General features: G+C 46.6%; 1 protein-coding gene across 4 annotated transcripts in view; it reads left to right on the forward strand.

Moving 5' to 3' along the window:
* Positions 1-18,381, forward strand: part of INSR (insulin receptor) — a 130,344-nt gene extending 111,963 nt beyond the window's left edge. For 2 of the 4 annotated variants that reach the window (XM_027085723.1, XM_027085725.1), the window contains 8 exons: positions 1,974-2,073; positions 3,489-3,556; positions 6,086-6,330; positions 7,353-7,463; positions 7,552-7,711; positions 10,186-10,315; positions 10,644-10,778; positions 13,368-18,381. In XM_027085723.1, the coding sequence (XP_026941524.1) occupies positions 1,974-2,073; positions 3,489-3,556; positions 6,086-6,330; positions 7,353-7,463; positions 7,552-7,711; positions 10,186-10,315; positions 10,644-10,778; positions 13,368-13,722 (1,304 nt within the window). In that variant the 3' untranslated portion in view covers positions 13,723-18,381. Of the gene's footprint in view, positions 1-1,970; positions 2,074-3,488; positions 3,557-6,085; positions 6,331-7,352; positions 7,464-7,551; positions 7,712-10,185; positions 10,316-10,643; positions 10,779-13,367 lie in introns of all 4 variants that reach the window. The other 2 variants (XM_027085722.1, XM_027085724.1) reach the window with 1 other exon arrangement.
* Positions 18,382-18,667: the final 286 nt, after the last annotated feature.

The following is an 18,667-nucleotide window of genomic DNA, read 5'->3' on the forward strand; positions in this document are numbered from 1 at the left end:
AAAGTCCTAAGACTCAGGATTTTTCAAGGATTTGGAGGGACACCATGAATAAAATTCAAAGGAAAACATCAAAGTGGGAAAAACATTTGTAACATCATCGACAAAGAGTTAATATCTTTCATACAAAATGAGTACGTATATATGTCTCCTATGAGTTCAAGATATATGTCCTCACGCAAAATAATCAAAGGATATAAATAGCCTATTTAAAAAGAAATAGAAAAAATAGAATACGTAAGGAAGAAAAGGTGCAGCCTCACTCAAAACCACACCAAAAGAAAGAAAAGCAAGTCAAAGGGAGACAGAATTGTTAACTTATCAAATTTGCAAGGTTTTTGTTTGTTTCTGTTTTTTAAGTATGTACTTAGTGTTGTCCAAGAGTGCAGACACACGGACATTCTGTTTCATGGTAGGCAAGTCCTAAAATGTAGTCCTTTAATAGTATGTATCAAAAAAGCTTACAAAGGCTTTTACTATTTCAACCAGCAGTGCTGGCTCTAGACATTCATCCTAAGGAAATGACCAGAGATGTCCAGAAAAGATAAGTGTTCAAGGAAATCCAGCACTGCTTACTAACAATAGCAAAACAGCTGGGGAATTAAATGTTCGACACATTAGATTACCTTCAAAAATTCTTTCTTAAATAACAGGGAGGCGAGCAAGGCACCTAGGGTGCAAAATTTAAAGAGGCACTCACCCTCAGGGGCTGACTCTGCCCTGGCGTGGCCAAGCGCACGAGTTCCTCTCCAATTTTGCACTCTGGGTGCTTCCCTTCCCACACCCTAGTTCTGGTGGCCACTGGAATCTGAGGACTGTGGGATCTGGGACACAGAGACGGGGTGGGGAAGGCAGCATGGATCTCAGATTCTACAGTGAGATGTGTTGGGTTCTGAGCAACCGGTAGCCTCCAGCTTCCCCTGCCAAAAGATGGGGAAGAGAGACATTGCCGACCACGGCACGTGACCAGACGGTTTCCATTTTTCATGTCCCATTCAATCAGCAAATATTTAGGGAGGCTTTCTCCATGCCAGGAGCCACCAGAGGTGGAAGGAGGAAGTTTGCTGTCAATTCAGGGAGGTCCAGGAGGATGAGATGTCTCTGGATAGAGATGGCCACCAAAGGCACCATGGAACGGTGGTCAAGAACTTGCTCAGATGGCCCGAGTTCAAATCCCTGCTCCACCGTGGATCAGCTCTTGGACTTGGGCATGACCCTTCACCTCTCTGAGCCTCTGTTTCCCAATCTGTTAACTGGCATTGATCATAGCACCTCCCACTTTAGCTTATGGGATGATTAATTAAGATCTCCCAGGCAAAGCACTTCAAACAGTGCCTAGAGTGTTCCTAAGTGTTCAGTAAACTACTATTATTAAAGACCTGAAGGACTAGGTTCCTTCTCTGGCTTCCCAGAACTCACTTTCTTCCTTGGCTTGGAAGAATCTGAATACGTGGACGCATTTGTAATTATAGACAAGTCAGCCTTGTGTGGGAATTAAAAAGAATTAAGGCTACATAGCATGTCTTCCGTCGGTTTCGTTTTTTGGGACGCGACCCCCAGCAAACACAGGGCACTTCTGGTGAATTTTTCATCTGCCAGAGGTGCTGTTGGGATTTAAATAAGCTATTTAATTTACAGGGTCCAGTGCAGAGTGAAAATGCAGGGCTCCTTCTTTAAAAATTATTAAGACTTTCCAGACAGGGACAATAGACCATTAAACAGAGAGCAGAACCTTCTGAGTGTGCGGACCTGCCTGATGGCTTGGGTCGTGTGCCCGTGAAGGTGGCCTTCGATGGTGAAGGGAGAAAAGCTGGTGATGGGCAGTGGTCTGGGGTCACCGCAGGAGAGGTTCAGGGACTAGAGAAGGGGGACAAGTGTGTGTGGCCCGTTGGACATGTAGATGTGTTTTCCGGTGTGACCTCTGATGTGAACACATTTTGATGTGAAACCTATATTTTCTTATTCTATTTCAGTAGACATGCCATCAAATATTGCAAAAATTATCATCGGGCCCCTCATCTTTGTCTTTCTCTTCAGTGTCGTGATCGGGAGTATTTATCTATTCCTGAGAAAGAGGTGAGCACAGAGGTGTTCTGGTAAATGGTTAACAACCAGCTCTCTCGGGGAAAAGTATGCCTACATGTAGATAGAGTTATATCTAAATTTCCTGTAGGGACTTCCCTGGTGGCACTAGTGGCTAAGACTCCATGCTCCCAATGCAGGGGGCCCCGGTTCGATCCCTGGTCGGGGAGCTAGATCCCACATGCATGCCGCAACTAAGAGTTCACATGCCACAACTAAGGAGCCTGCCTGCCTCAACTAAGACCCAGTGCAACAAACTAAATAAATATTTTTTAAATAAATAAATTTACTGTAAATCTTACTGATCTAAAGGATGCATAGCATGCAATTTACAGATAATTATCATAATACAATATACAGTACTCGCTATCATACATTCCCTACAGCCAGTTGATCCTCACCAAATGTTTTTGTCAATTTTTTCTCCCCTGAACCTTTGTATCTATAACCAACCTATGAGTGCAATGAAGAACGGCTGTAGTTCCAAGATGAATCTTGACTGATATTTTGTTTACATTTAAGAGCAAGATAAAAATGAAATAAGGCATATATGTTCATCGACAATAGGAATGACTTTTGCAGAATCAGATAATAATTTTTAAATACTGAAAGCATATTTCCTCAATTTTTGTGCCATTGGCAATGTCATGGCTACAGAGATGACACACATTTAAGCTTAATCCGCATTACTGACATTTTTGCCATCGCTTTCTCAAGCCTGGATGTGCAACAGAATAATAAATCGGTCTTGGTACGTAGCATTTACCTGTTTACACCCGCTGTGAATATTCCCACCGTGGCCAATTTCAAGCTACAGACATGACGTCACTGAACGCAGAGTTGGGAAGAGATATGCAGTCAATCACAGATATGTAGTATTTCTGCCATATGGATGCAATCATATAAATAAATAAGGTAATACAGAAGGGCTGAAGAGTGTCCAGTCCATCAAAGTAAGAGGTAGCATGATAATTGGTTTTGAATATTCATTACCTTTGCTTTGAACAGAATGTATTTAGCTGTAAGCCCGTGTAATTTAATTTTAAATGGTGGTTGTATTTAACAACTGGCTTGCAAATTTCCTGAAAATTCAACAGTTGTTTCTTATGAGCTGGAATGAGATGGTTCCGGAGCAGCAGTGGATGAGCAGTTTTTAGATGTTATATTGACGACCATAAACTGTAGCTTATGAGTGAGCGGTTCTGTGGTGATGCACTTAAGTGGCCATCTGATGGGCTTCTGCTAAAAAGATAAGGGTCCCCCATCCTCACCCCAAACTGCATCCAGGATTACGTGCATGCCGCTAATAAGGGTGGCTGTTTGCACTGGGGAGGCTGTAACCTCCCGCTAATCACCCACAGAGTTCTGTGAGGATATCAAGATGGAACGTCTCCATTTTTCTCATCCAGGCAGCCGGATGGGCCACTGGGACCACTGTATGCTTCTTCAAACCCTGAGTACCTCAGTGCCAGCGATGGTGAGTATGATCCCCTCCCTTGTGGGTGACCAGAATCCCGCTGTTCAGTTTCCTTTGCCATCACTGTCAAGCGACAGTCAAGGGTTGATACCCTGGGGGGCTGAGAAGAGTCCTTTCGTTCAGTTGAGTCTGCGGACCTGCCCCTTGCTGCAGAAACCCTGTTACCGGGAGCAGTCGGACACCTGCTGTCTGGCGCCTGTGGGAATGGGCTGATCTAGCTGGTCTGGGACCCATGCGTGGGCTTGGCTAAGAGGCCATGACCTTGGTGCCCCAGCTGTGGGGGTACAGAGCTTGGATCCTGTGCCAGAGAGAGTGCCGAGGGTCAGAGCCAGAAAGTGGTGACCAAACTGGCCATCCAGGCTCGGAGGTGGGAATCAGAAGCCAAGGTGAGAGACTGGGGATCAGGGATGGGGCAGACAAGAAGCAGGGACAAGATGGGGAAGGTGGGAGGCTGGGTGTGTACCAGGGACACATCTGCTATTGCTGTCAGCTGACCATGGGTGTGATGCTGACGCTGATATGGCAGATCAGTGGCCATATTCCCCTGGATTGTCCCAAAAGGCAGTGAGTGACCCCTGAAGAAAAGGCGTGGCTCTTCCTTCAGATGTGAACGCAGCTGTTGCACTACAAGTTTCTAAAATGCTTCGTGCAGCAAATTCAGAAAGCGACTTTCAAGGCACGAACACCGTTGCCTGACAGGATGCTGCCTTGGGGTACAGGGATGGTGTTTCTAAGGGTACCCGGGATTTGTTTTAAATAAGTCTGGTGAGACGTGCAGACCTGCAAGTGACTATCATGAGGAAGAAGTTTAGACTCACAGAGTCCGGAGAAACAGGAGGCAGGGCCACATGGGGAAGCACCAGGGTCGGCCAGGAGGCAGAGGGAGCGATGGAAAAACGTCGGCAAGAGGCCTTATTGTCTTTTCCATGGGAAAGGAGAGGTCAGGCAGGGTGAGACATAGGATGAGCTAGTTTGAACTGTTTCAGCAGGGTCTGGGGCATAGGGGCTGTCCTTGGTTGTCTGCAAACTGGCCCTGGGCTGATCAGGGCGGGGGGATAGTGGCCCAGAGTGTGAGCGCCTGATCACGGAGGGGGTTGGGGTGTGGGCTGTGGATTGGTTGGTCTGCATATGAAAAGCGGACTCACAGGCACGTCATTTACTGTCAGTAGGAATTGGCCACCCCTGGGGTGGGCAGTCCTGGCAGGTTCAGCAAGACCTCAAAGCATCAGAATAGAGAAGCTAGACAAGGAGTTTATTCCGAGTGGGAATATACACAGAGCCCAGGAGCAGGAGCGGGTGAATGTTAACCCAGAGCCTTCTCTGCCCGCTTGAGAATGGCATTGCTAACCGCATCAGAGATGGGGAAGCTGAACCTCAGGACCACCTCTCCACCCTACTGTCCTGTTTCCTTCTGGGGATGAAGCCATGGCTGAGAGCACAGGGGTACTAAGTGAAAGCTAGAAATTGGGGCTCATGGGTCTTTAAGGCCAGGAAGTTCTGGGCCAAGGGATACACACAGGGAAAGGTCCAAGCTCAGAACCCTGAGGGGCCCCCCAGTGAGCATCTGTGAGCTCATTTGGGTGCAGAACGCTTGTCTGATCCAATGTCCTTGAAAGGGCCATTGGTGACCGTATCGTGTTGCTCAGACTGGGTGGCTTAGTGAACAATTTGATTCCTTCACAGTCCTGGAGGCTGGAAGTCTGAGATCAAGGGGTCAGCAGGGTTGGTTTCTCCTGAGGCCTCTCTCCTTGGTGTGTAGATGGCCATCTTCTCCCTGTGTCCTCACATGGTCTTCCCTCTGTGTGTGTCTGTGTCCTGATCTCCTCTTCAAGGACACCAGTCAGACTGGATTAGGGCCACCCTAATGACCTCATTTTACCTTGATCACCTCTGTAAAGACTCCATCTCCAAATACAGTCACATTCTGAGATACCAGGGTTAGGATGTCAACATATAAATTTGCTAAGGACACAGTTCAGCCCATAACAGGTGCAGAGGAGGGCAGACAACATCTTGGCTTTTCTTATGAGGACTATGTGTATTTGTCTGCAGATTATTTGCTGCGTAACAAACCACCCCAAACTTAGTGGCTTAAAACAAACACCATTTGGTGGGTTCGCCACCTGGGTTCTTCTGTTCTCACTTATGTGGCTGCATCCCATCTGCAGATCCACTGGCACTGGGTGGTCTTGGGTGAGCTCACTCACCTGTCAGATAGGGTCATCCCCCATCCCCTTGGTACTTTGCAGAAATAACAGGCTCAGTTGGGAATTAGCATCCTTTGGTAACAGGGCTCTGAAATCAGACAGAAAGGATGGGGATGCAGGCTCAGCTCAGCATTTATTGGCCAGAACCCTGGACTCCTTCCCCAGTCTCTGCCTGTCCTGTTCCTGGCTCTGTGCCCACTGTCCGGCACAGGGTCTGGACCACAGGAGTCAGTGAACGTTTGGGAGGGGGAGCTCAGGTGGGAGATGGCCAGGGACCCCTGAGGGATCCTCCAAGGGTGCTGTGTAGATAAGTGAGGTGTAGTGTTTCCCTGCTCTGTGTACGTGCCGGATGAGTGGGAGGTGCCTCGAGAGAAGATCACGCTCCTGCGAGAACTGGGGCAGGGCTCCTTCGGCATGGTGTACGAGGGCAACGCCAGGGACATTGTCAAGGGCGAGGCGGAGACCCGAGTGGCGGTGAAGACGGTGAACGAGTCTGCCAGCCTGCGAGAGCGGATCGAATTTCTCAACGAGGCCTCAGTCATGAAGGGCTTCACCTGCCACCACGTGGTGAGTCCCGAGTTGGCTCCAGGAGCAGAAAAAGTCTTCCTGTAATACCTGTCCTTCCTCCTATTGCACAGAGCAGTGAGGATGCTGGGTGTGGACCTCCTGCCCAGCCCCGACTCTGCTGAACGTCCAAATAAAGGTGGCCCTTCCCTTCTCATTTCTCAAATCCCATCCTCTCCCACCTCACTCAGAGCAATACCCTTTCCACTGTACCATTGCTTTCCAGAATCTTCCATCTCTTCCCTCTTCCTGGCTCCTTTGTAACCTTTAAACACAGTGGTCCACCCCTTCCCTGCTCCCCCAAGTCAGCACAGACTCTCCCTGCCTTTCTGTTCCCACCATGGCCCCTTAATTTCTCCTTGAGCCTGTGTCCTTTCATCCTTGCCCCACACATATTCAAGGAGCACCTGCTCTGTACTGAGCTCCATTCTCCTCTCTGGGATGCAGCAGATGTCTGTCCTCCTGGAGCTCTCAATCCCGCGGGCGGAGACAGAGTCTAAACCCAGTAGATTAATGATGTTGTCCACAAGGAGATGATGCTATGGCAACAGGGAGAGGAGGGCAGAGTTGGGGGACTGGGTATGCAGCAGTGGCAAAGGTACGTTTGAGCAAAGACTTCAGAGTGTAGGGACCGGGCTGTGTGGACAGCTCAGCTGAGGACAGTCAGCTCAGGCGAGGGAACAGAGGGTCAGGCAGTGGGAACAGCTATGCAAAGGCCTGGAACTGGGCCTTTGTGTTCAGAGATACGAGGGTTTGCCTTGACATGTTGCTGTGTGGGGGCAGGTCTGTCTGCTTCCCCCCTCCCACCAGACTGTGAGTTCTGAATTCTCCCACTCCCCAACCCAACAAGACCTTGACCTTGGTGTTTCAGCCAGGCAGACCAGGGCTTTCCACAGTCCAGTCAGGAGCAGGGTGCTGTGTGTGATGTAGGTACCAGACAGGGAGACCCGGGTGAGTGGACATCTTCCCGCAGACCCTCATCCAAGAACTGCCCCCCTGCCCCCTCCCCCATGCTTGTTCCACAGGTCCGCCTCCTGGGGGTGGTATCCAAAGGCCAGCCGACGCTGGTGGTGATGGAGTTGATGGCTCATGGGGACTTGAAGAGCTACCTCCGTTCCCTGCGGCCTGAGGCCGAGGTGAGCTGCCTCCAGGTACCCGGTGGGGTGCCCGCTCCCGGCCTCCGGCACTGGTGTCGCTGAACACAACCCCATGTTTCGACTTTAGAATAACCCCGGCCGCCCTCCCCCTACCCTGCAAGAGATGATTCAGATGGCTGCGGAGATCGCCGACGGGATGGCATACCTGAACGCCAAGAAGTTTGTACACCGGGACCTCGCAGCTCGAAACTGCATGGTTGCCCACGATTTTACCGTCAAAATTGGAGGTGCGTCTGGCTTTCTGCTTTGAAATGTATGGGCCAGGCCTTCTGATTTCAGGAGGAGTTGTCTATAGCAAGTGCTTCTTTCTGTCTTTTGTAATATTGGGAAGGGGCAGGGTTTGGACGGAGACCTAGTCCTCGTGCTGTAGTTTAATCGCATTTGTTCATTAATTCACTCATTCACTTCTTTAAGTAGTATTTGTGCTGGCCGCAGCAGGAGGTGTTACAGGGGCGAGGTTGAATGAGTCGCCGTGATTCTTCTGCTCTTGTGTAGCTTGTGGTTATTATTTGCACATTGCAATTTGTATCTGCACCACCCAGCGCAGCAGCCACTGGCCACTGCGTTTAATGTAAATTCAGTAAAATAACATAAAATTTAGTAAAATAAAATAAAATAAATTCAGTAAACTGATTTAAACTAATTTAAATTCAGTAAAATAAAATATATTCAGTAAAATAAAATAAATTCAGTAAAATAATTAAAATGTAGTAAACTAATTTAAATGAGTTTAAATTCAGTAAAATAAAATGAAATTAAGTAAAAATAAATAAAATGATTTGAATTCAGTAAACTAATTTAGATTCATTTGAATTCAGTAAAATAATTTAAATTAATTTTTTAACATCTTTATTGGAGCATAATTGCTTTATAACGGTGTGTTAGTTTCTGCTGTATAACAATGTGAATCAGCTATACATATACATATATCCCCATATCTCCTCCCTCTCGAGTCTCCCTCCCACCCTCCCTATCCCACCCCTCTAGGTGGTCACAAAGCACCAAGCGATCTCCCTGTGCTATGCGGCTGCTTCCACTAGCTATCTATTTTACGTTTGGTAGTGTATATATGTCCATGCCACTTTCTCACTTCGTCCCAGCCTACCCTTCCCCCTCCCCATGTCCTCAAGTCCATTCTTTACGTCTGCATCTTTATTCCTTTCCTGCCCCTAGCTTCTTCAGAACAATTTTTTTTTTTTAGATTCCATACGTAGTAACATAAAATGAAATTAAGTAAAATAAATAAATAAATTCAGTAAAGTAAAATAAAATGACTAAAATTCAGTGAACTAATTTACATTAATTTAAATTCAGTAAAATAAAATAAAATAAATTCAGTTAAATAAAATAAAATATTAAGTCCATCAGTCGAACTGGGAACCTTGAACAATATTAGACAGTGCGGTATAGACCACGTTCATCATCACAGAAAGTTCTGCTGGGCAGAGCTGTTCTAGATGAACAGTAAAATAGTTGACATGTAAATAAGATGATGGAGACTGGGAAGAGAGCGCTGAAGGAAGTAAAGAGTTCAGTTTCGGACTTCCCTGGTGGCGCAGCAGTTGAGAGTCCGCCTGCCGATGCAGGGGACACGGGTTCGTGCCCCGGCTCGGGAGGATCCCACATGCCACGGAGCAGCTGGGCCCGTGAGCCATGGCCGCTGAGCCTGTGCATCCGGAGCCTGTACTCCACAAGGGGAGAGGCCACAACAGTGAGAGGCCCGCGCACCGCAAAAAAAAAAAAAAAAAAAAAGAGTTCAGTTCCATGATGGGGAGGAAAGGCCTCTCTCTCCATAAGGAGGCGACGTTTTCACCAAGACTTGCAGGGTTAGAAGCTGACCTGAGAGATGGCGTCTCAGGGGAAGCTACAGCACGTGCAGAGGCTGTGAGGTTGGAAGGATGGCTGATGTGGTGTGAATAAGGTGAACGTAGAGGGGAGCAGAGCAGTGTGAGATGTGAGGTTGAGGAGAGAAGCGGGAACCAGGCTGGGAAGGTCCTTGTTGATCATGGTGGGTCATCTCGATGTTATTCTACGTAGCCAGTGTGAAGCAGGAATTGACACGATCCGATTTATGTAGCTTCTCTTGGGCAGTGGGCTGTCAGGGTCAGGATGGAGGGAGGGTCCTGCAGGTGAGAGATGGTGGCGGGCCTGGGGACATCCAGGGCTGTGGAGAGGAACAAACTAGAGAGGGATGTGGAGGTCGAGGGGGCAGGACTCGCCACTGTCTTTTCTGTGGGGTGTGAGGAAAGGGGGTGGCCAAGGGAAGACCCAGCACTGGGTTTCTGACTGGGCAGCTGGGTGGGTGGTGGGGCCAGATCCAGTGGCAAATAGTAGGTTGGTTGCAGAGCATGAAAAGTTCAGTTTGGGATGCCTGAGAGGTGTGGGTTGGAAGGAAGCATTGCTGAGGGTGAGATTCCCAAGCTCCAGGTCAGAACATCACTTCTTTGCTACTTGGTGGTTCTTTTTCTATCCCTTTAAATGGTGGCCCATCCTCTCCCTCCACATCCTCATGAGTACCCTCAGAATCCATTCTCACTGGATTTGGCTGTGACCCAGGTGAGCACACACCTGGGGCAGGTGAGCTCACACCTGGGGCAGGTGCCTTCATCTGAGGGCTCTAGCAGGGGTGGGGCAGGAAAGATGGCAGACAGCTGGCCACAGGCTGAAGGCTAAGAGCATGTGAACTACTGTTTGTTGTCAGACTTTGGAATGACCAGAGACATCTACGAAACGGATTACTACCGGAAAGGGGGAAAGGGTCTGCTCCCCGTGCGGTGGATGGCACCTGAATCGCTGAAGGACGGGGTCTTTACCACTTCTTCGGACATGTGGTGAGTCATGTGTGGGTTGGTGGACAGAACACTGCACTTGGATTCCAGGTTGCTCTGCTAGTATGACCAGTGTGAGAGGGGTCACTTGAAAACTGCCTTCCTCAGGGCTTCTCCGTCTAGAAAAAGAAGGGATGGCATGTCTGGGGACCCTAGCACAGCCACTGTGACATTCCAACGGACACTAATCTTATAGGCATTTCTGAGCTGCAGCATGAATCGTTTAGTGAACTGGCCAACCAGGTTCCAGTAAACCAAGAAGGGGTGTGTGTGTGTGCGTTGCGTGTATTTTAACGGCTTCTTTGTTACTATCCCCGACTGTCATTGGCAGGTCCTTTGGCGTGGTCCTTTGGGAAATTACCAGCTTGGCGGAACAGCCTTACCAAGGCCTATCAAACGAGCAGGTGTTAAAATTTGTCATGGATGGAGGGTTTCTGGATCAACCCGACAACTGTCCTGAGAGAGTGTAAGTGTAGAAACGGGGTACAGTGTGTGAGGTGCTCATTCAAACGTCTATGCCCTTTGCCGGGATACTCACGTTTGTGTATCGTATGTCTACACGTCTTTGTGTTTGCAGATTTTTTCTTTGCATGCACATTTGTGTTTGCGTATTGTGTCTACATACATGCTTGTGTTTGTGTATTATATCTTTAGATGTATGCTCTATTGCGTTTCATATTTTTGGAAGGTTGTATAGGAAATTGCACAGCAGTTGTTACTCTGGGAAGGAAACTGGGGAGCTGGAGTGGAGGCTTAGGTTTAACTACCTATTCTTTATACACTGAACATTTTTGTCAGGAAAATAATACAATGGTATATGTCAATTATATCTCATTAAAAGTGGAAAAAAGAAATCGCTGAGCATAAGCACTAAAAAAAAAAAAATTGTCAGGGGTATGTATGACATATTCCTCTCCCAATATTTGTCTTAAATTTTTGTTGTAGAAACAACTGTACAACACAAACACCAAATGCACATCATTAAACACTTACCAAATGATCCAGTGTCATAATAGCCCAATAAATGTGAAGTAAAATAAAGAAGGTACTATCTTCCTAAACTAGCAACAGAAGGAAGGAAGAAAGGAAGGAAGGGAAGGAGGGAGGGAGGGAGGGAGGAAAGAAGGGAGAGTTTTAATATTCAATTCTGTCAATGGTATGGTTAGCTAATCTTTCTTATCACCCTGTTGTCATAGCTACTCACAGCAATGTTATTTAAATCTCAAAAAAGAAAATGATCAAAACACCCAGCAATATGAGAATTGCCAAGTACATTGATAAAATAATAGGAAACAGAAATTGACATCTCAGATGATGCTTGTGATATATTTTATAACTCAGTGGATTAGCTTATGTTAAAATAAGTGTAATAAATGTGTGTAAGTTACATTTCCAAATGTATCCAGATAGAAAAGACAAGAGGTTATATCTGAAGGAGAGTTGTGTGCCAGCTGTATTTTCTCCATATTTTGGGGTGTTTTCTAACTTTCTACAATAAGCATTTACTACATATAAATTCCCTTATCAGTGTTTCTTTTTTTTTAATTTTTTTTATTTTTTTATCTATTTTTTATCAGTGTTTCTGAAGAAAAAACTTTGCCCTCCTGAAAAAAAATCCATGGAGGGAGGCCATTTTGATGCCTCATCCTCAAAAGAATAAGATAGCTGTTTAGAAAACGTAGTTTGAAGAAACATCATATGCAAAAAAAAAAAAAATATGAAGCAGAGTTACTTAGAAACTCTGAGTAAAATATTTTTAAACATCTCCTCATGAAGGGCCTTTCCTTGCCAAGCCAATGAGCAGCTAGGTGTAGTTCCAGGACCAGGGAAATTACATGTAGACCCTAGGGTGGGGGCCTGCAAACTTTTTCTCTAAAGGGCCATAGTGTAAATATATTCAGCTTTGTGGGCTGGGTGGCTCTCTGCCTTGTAGCTGGAAGCAGCCGTGGATGATGCGTAATTGGATGGGTGTGGCTGCGTGCCAATAAAACTTTATTTACAAAAACACTCGGGGCCATATTTGGTCCAGGGCTGAAGTTTGCCAACCCCTGCCCTAGAAGAAGTTACAGTGGGGAAAGGACGAGGTAAAATGGAAATCCCAAGCCCGCTGGGCCTGTCCTAGGTAAAGTCATAGTCTCCACCCGCCCGCCACCCCGCACCCTCCAGAGAGCGGGGGCTGGGCCTGCAGGACAGCCACTCAGAACTAGCCCTCTAGGGTCAGTCCACCCAGCTGCCCTCATCAGGTGCAGGGATGTACATATAAAGGGAGGGACCGACAGAAAATAGACCCACAGACATAGAAAACAAACTTACAGTTACCAAAGGGAAAAGGGGGAGGAGGGTTAAATTAGGAGGTTGGAATTAACAGACACACACTACCATATATAAAATAGATAAACAACAAGGACCTACTGTATAGCACAGGGAACTATACTCAATATTTTGTAATAATCTATAAGGGAAAATAATCTTAAAAAGAATATATATATTCTTTTATATATAAAAGAATATATATATATATGTGTGTGTGTGTGTATATATATACATATATATATATAACGGAATCACTTTGCTGTACACCTGAAACTAACACATCATTGTAAATCAACCATACTTCAATATTTTAAAAAACAATGGAGACTTCCCTGGCGGTCCAGTGGTTAGGACTCCACGCTTCCACTGCAGGCGGCATGGGTTCGATTCCCGGTCGGGGAACAAAGATCCCGCAAGCCGGGTGGCGCGGCCAAAAACATAAAAATAAATAAATAATACAAATTAAAAAGTTAAAAGAAAAAAAAACGGTGAACCATGGTCTTCAGCCTGTAGCAACATCAGGAGAGGCCCTTCTGGATCTGGTTTGGGGAGGAGACAGCCCTCTTGACGCTCTTTATAAAACCACCTTTCAGCGCCCCTAGAATCGCTGTTTCTGCTTGACTGTCGCCTTTCCGGTGTCGGCACTTGTCCCCGTGGGTGTGGGCCACCGGCGAGGGGTGGGGAGGGGGCCGATTGGCGGGGCGGCGCGCGCCTCACCCTCCACGTGCCCTCTGTCCTGCAGCACCGACCTGATGCGCATGTGTTGGCAGTTCAACCCCAAGATGCGGCCGACCTTCCTGGAAATTGTCGACCTGCTCAAGGACGAGCTGCACCCCAGTTTTCCCGAAGTTTCCTTCTTCCACAGCGAGGAGAACAAGGTGCCCGAGAGCGAGGAGCTGGAGATGGAATTTGAGGACATGGAGAGTGTCCCCCTGGACCGGTCCTCACATGTGCAGAGGGAGGAGGCCGGGGGCCGGGATGGAGGGTCCGCACTGGGGCTAAAGAGAAACTATCAGGAACACATCCCCTACACCCACATGAACGGGGGCAAGAAAAACGGACGCATTCTGACTCTGCCCCGGTCTAATCCTTCCTAACGGCCCCTGCTCTGGGGAATGGTTCCTGTCTTCGCTTTCCTCTGGTTTGAAGGCCTTCAGAAAACTCAGGATTTTCACACAACTCAGCCACAGTGTCAAATGGAGCTCAGAGATCATGACTATCCATTTCTGTTCCTCTTCTGACTTCAAACACATTGGTTTGATTGCCAATTTGACTGGTCATCTGAGAACTTAACTGTGAACCTAGATGGGAGAGGGGTTTCCACGGCTGCTGTCCTTTTGGACCACCGAGGTTTCAAGCCCGGGTGTTACTTTTTTTTTTTTTTCCTAGCAGATTGAAAGAAAGCACCTGTTTTTACAAATTTTTTTTTTTTTTTTTTTGCTGGTGTCTGAGCTACGGTGTAAAACATAAATCTTGTTTGTGGAACAAAAGTTAGAAAGAAAGAAAAAAACAAAAATCAAAATCCTGTCCTAGTAGAATTCCAAACTTTGCAGAGTGGGCTTCAGGAAAGTTTTTTTCATCCAGAAGGTTGTTTTTTTTTCCTTCACAGAATCAGTTCCTCAAATTGACCAATAGCTGCTGCTTTTGTATTTTGGATATAGTGTTGCAGTCCTGGGGTGTGGCTCACGTGTGTACTCGTGCGTGTGTGTGTGTGTGTATGTGTGTGTGTGTGTGTGCAAATCATGCGTGCTGAGTGGCCGCTTTGGGGATCAGCCCAGGAGGGTTCTGCCCTTCTGGAGTGTGTGAGCCCCTGATCTGCTCCCTCCACCTCCCTTCCTTCTAATCTACTGGGACACTGTGCCCTCAAGAGTCTCCTTCAGTCCCGAGTCTAGCCTCAGGAGTCTTCTCTCCCTTAACTTTGGTGAAAAATGTTTCCCGGGAGCCATGGGAGTTGTTTGGAGTGATAATGGATCTTTTCAAGACCAAACAAAGCCAGGACATTAAAAAAAAAAAAAAAAAGAAGAAGAAGAACTGAGATGATGAAGAGTTTTGAGAATATATTTGTAACATATTTAATTTAAAAAAAAAATCTCCAGCATCAGCCTCATAAGTTATTGACCATTTCCCGGGGGGCGGGTAGGGCATGGGGGTTTGTCTGCCTGTGTGTGGGGAGGGGGACCCAGGCACCAATGGCCTCTCTCCTTGGTCTTCAAGGCATCCATTTTTTTGGGACTAAAGCCACGTTAGCTGCTAACCCTTCTGGACGTCGTGATCAGGCCACGCTGAGCATGTGGGTGATGGTGTATGATGGATAGTTTGGTTTCTGGTAAGCTGAGCCCTGCCTTTGAACACACTTGTGGCCCTTGGATCTTCTGGTTCCCTGTACGTACCTCTGGAGCTTCCTCAGCTGTGTGCGCACGTCCTACAAGGGTTGTGCAAACACAGCACAATCACATCCCAAAGTGGGACAGCACAGGTGGACTTTGAGAACACTAGCCATATGAAGACGTGCCTGTTGGTCCCCTCCGCCCTCAGGGCATCCGTCTGTCCTCAGAGCTGACTTCCCAGAAGCTGCTTTGCGCCCAGTGACCTCAGCTGGGCCAGGTGTGGGGCCTGAGCTGAATTCTCAGGTACTTCACGATCTTGCAGTCCCTAAGAGAGTACAGTCCGGAGGAGAAACCGCTAAGGACCTTCACACTACCAAGAACTTGCGAAGGAGCGTGATGCCACAGTTGCTTCCCTTTGGGGAAAGAACTACAGCTGCTCAAATAAAGAACACGGTGAACTCATCACTTTGGTTCATCCAAATCATCACCCATGGGTTATCCCTTGAGTGCATTTTCTCACAAGTTTTTGATTGCTTCCTTCTTCTCTTCTCCTCTTAAGAGTTGTGGGCTTAAGAACAGGATAGAGATGCCATGGTGACCTCCGAACCTTCTCAATTCTTGATGAAGAACACAGGTAGACACACATCCTAGTTGCCTCTGGCTATCTTATTTATATGATTTGAGAAATGACAGCATGTCAAAATATTTCTGGGGAGCCTCAGTGATTGGGTACAAGGAGCACAGAAATTATTTTCGCCAAATTTATTTTGTACATAAAAGAGGGTCTGTACGTAAATTAAAAAGACAGAACACGTAGATCTAGGTATTTTGTTCTTTTCGTAGTAAATTTGTAGTGGCCGTATACTACACTAGCAGCAATTTTCACATTTTTCTAATTCAGAAAGGTTTTCTTATATTAGGGGAAAATTATTTATTTTAATATATAAAAATCACTGTAAAAAATCACTTTCATAAGAAATGGAGTGCATGTAAATTTTTTTTTCAAAGAAAAATAAACAGGTGAATGTGGGGTAATGATTTTTTTTTTTTTCCCAGCACAATCTACCTCAGTGTATTGTTAGGATGTGATTCAATAATGGACATCTTTGAGACTTCAGAATTCTTCCTGGATCCGATCTGAATCAGGGAAAATTTGTATCAGCTGATTCTGAATGCCAGGGACCAGTAAGAATTTTGAGGGAGGGAGTTGGGCTGAAGTATGGCTTTCATGTGAGCATAGATCCTTTTTCTGGCTGATAATATGCTCCTCTGAATTTAATCTTCCTTTTTTTTTTTTGATCCTCCATCCATTGATACCGTGGCCCTTGAAATGAACCAAGTTTCAGGCCATCATGATGTATCTGATGTATGGGGGACATCCAGTCCTGAGTTACCCTTCTTTGGTGAGGGAAGTTCCCCTGTTGGGGCAAAGACAGGCTTTGGTACAGAGCCAGCATCCCCATTGTCCCATGGCATCCCCCTGGTGTGAGCACCTAGGTGCCCTGGGCTCTCCATGGTTTATTTCCACTCCTTTCAGATTGAGATGCTTTTTTGGGGGGTTGGGGGTGGAAAAAATCACTGTCATGGGCACCTCACACACAAACACCCAATGCAGAGTCTCTTTTTATTTTCTGAGTGGGAAGGGAGCATGTTGAGAAATCTCAACCCCAAACCCACCAAGATGCTGAACACATCTTTTAGCAACAAAACCTTGGACCCCCTGTATTTTGGTTCAGTTGACCTCAAGCTGATACTGTTTGACCTTGGGGCACTTTGATAACCCGTGTGTATGTCTGGGCAGGGCCAGCAGGAGTGATGTCATACTCACCAAACCTCGCTGCCCTTCCCATACCTATAGGCACCACCCCTGCAGAGTCTCCTTTCTTCCACTTTCCCTGGAGAGGTGCTGTAGAGTGCTGGGCCCGCCCTTTGTAAACTGGAGTTCCCTAACTTCATTTAGCTGTCTCTGCTGCTGCAGTGAAAGAGGAAGCAGGCTTGGGTCACAGCCTCCTTTTGCATCAGATAATGTTGACTCTGTCACAACAGAACTTTAGTCCTAGAGATGGATGTCCTGGAGGATTGTAGCGATGGGTTACAAAAAAAGCAACAAAGCCAGCTTTGGATGACACTTTTTGTTGTTTGTTTTGAAAGGTGTCTCAGTATTTTAAAACCCCTTTTTATTTATGTGGCAAAACCCACATAGTTATTTCTCTCTGGACCAGTGATGTCAAACACACGTCTGGAAATGTTTGTATTCTGGGAGCTGTTCTGGGTGATTTTCTGTCCTTTTAAGCTAGTAAGAAGCAAGAAATGCTGCTGGTTCTCTGGATAGACGTGGAGCACAACTGAAAGAAAATGTGGGAATTGGTGCAAAGATCTGCACCAACAACGCCGAGACCATTGGAGACTGCCTGTAACTGATGGACAGATCTTCCACTCTCTCCAACCAGAGTGGATGGTCTGCCATGAAATGTGCTTGTTGGGTTGGGAGGTGTTTATTTGTAGCCGTCATAACATTGGTCAGTGGACAGGAACCCATGCTCGCCATCTGGGTACATGATGGGATGTGCTGTAGTCCCCCAAACGACAATCTTTTTCTACTTTGTGGTGGGTGGAAGTTTGAGGTTCGGATGCCACTTGGCATCGTAGGCGATTCAGAAATGATGGTTTTGTTGGGAGTGGGGAACATGGACATGCTGATTGTATATAAATGATACCTGTAGAATGGTGTCCCTTCAGAAAATCTTCTGGAATGTTCTTCAGAATATTGATTTATACCAGAGTTGAGGTTGGAGAGAAAGAACAGACGGGCATTTGTTCTTTCAAAGACATGAGAGAATGCAATGGACATTCAGAGGCTGCGCCTGGAAGTGAATGTTTCCTTAGGGGTCTCCCAGAAACAGAGGGAAACAATGACTTTTTGAGCTCACTGTCAACTTCTCATACCAGTCAAGGTCCAGAACCAGCCTCCAGCCACGTTTTAATCTGGATGTGGGCCCTAAAAATCCTTGTTCAAACTCAGACCAGGGATCTGGGGCTCTTGGTCCCATTTGAGAAAAAAGGAACTGTCTCCCCCAACCCAAAGCGTGTGTGTCCACACACACATTCAGGAATGGCTTATTTACTCTCTACCTTGTGGGCCTGGGGGTCCCGGGCCCTGCGTGTGAGCGGCAGACACCTCCCATCCAACGTCAGCCACGCAGGATCAAATGTGCCTCGGCATATGCAGAAACCAACTCGGAGACGCAAAACCCACCAAGAGATCAATTCTTATTTTTTCAATGTTTTCCTACAAGAGCCAAGTGGCACCATGTACAGAATTTGCCTTTTTTTTTGTTTTGTTTCTTGGAATATCAAAATTGCTCTGCATGTAAACTATGGGATAATTACCTGTTTATATGAAAATTCAGAATAAATTATCTGAGAATACTCTTGTTGCTGTGTGGTGTCCAAGCGAGGACCTATGAACTGGGTGGGGTTGTGGCTAGGGGGTGGGTGAAGGGAAATCTCCTGGGATGTTGTGGGTATCTGTTTTGAGAGGGAACAAACCTCCAGGTTCTTCATAACAGTGAAGCAGGAGGTTAAATATTGTTAGCAGCAGGGCTGATGATCCACTGACACATACCTGTGGAGCTGAACCAATGCTTTAAATATGGAACTATTTCTATACTATTTGGTAAGTTACTGCTACCTCAAGGACCCCAGACCTCCCCAG

This window comes from Aethalodelphis obliquidens, unplaced genomic scaffold, assembly GCF_003676395.1.
Source record: "Aethalodelphis obliquidens isolate GAN/ISIS:26980383/991018 unplaced genomic scaffold, ASM367639v1 scaffold53, whole genome shotgun sequence".
In the NCBI taxonomy this organism is placed as follows: Eukaryota; Metazoa; Chordata; class Mammalia; order Artiodactyla; family Delphinidae; genus Aethalodelphis; species Aethalodelphis obliquidens.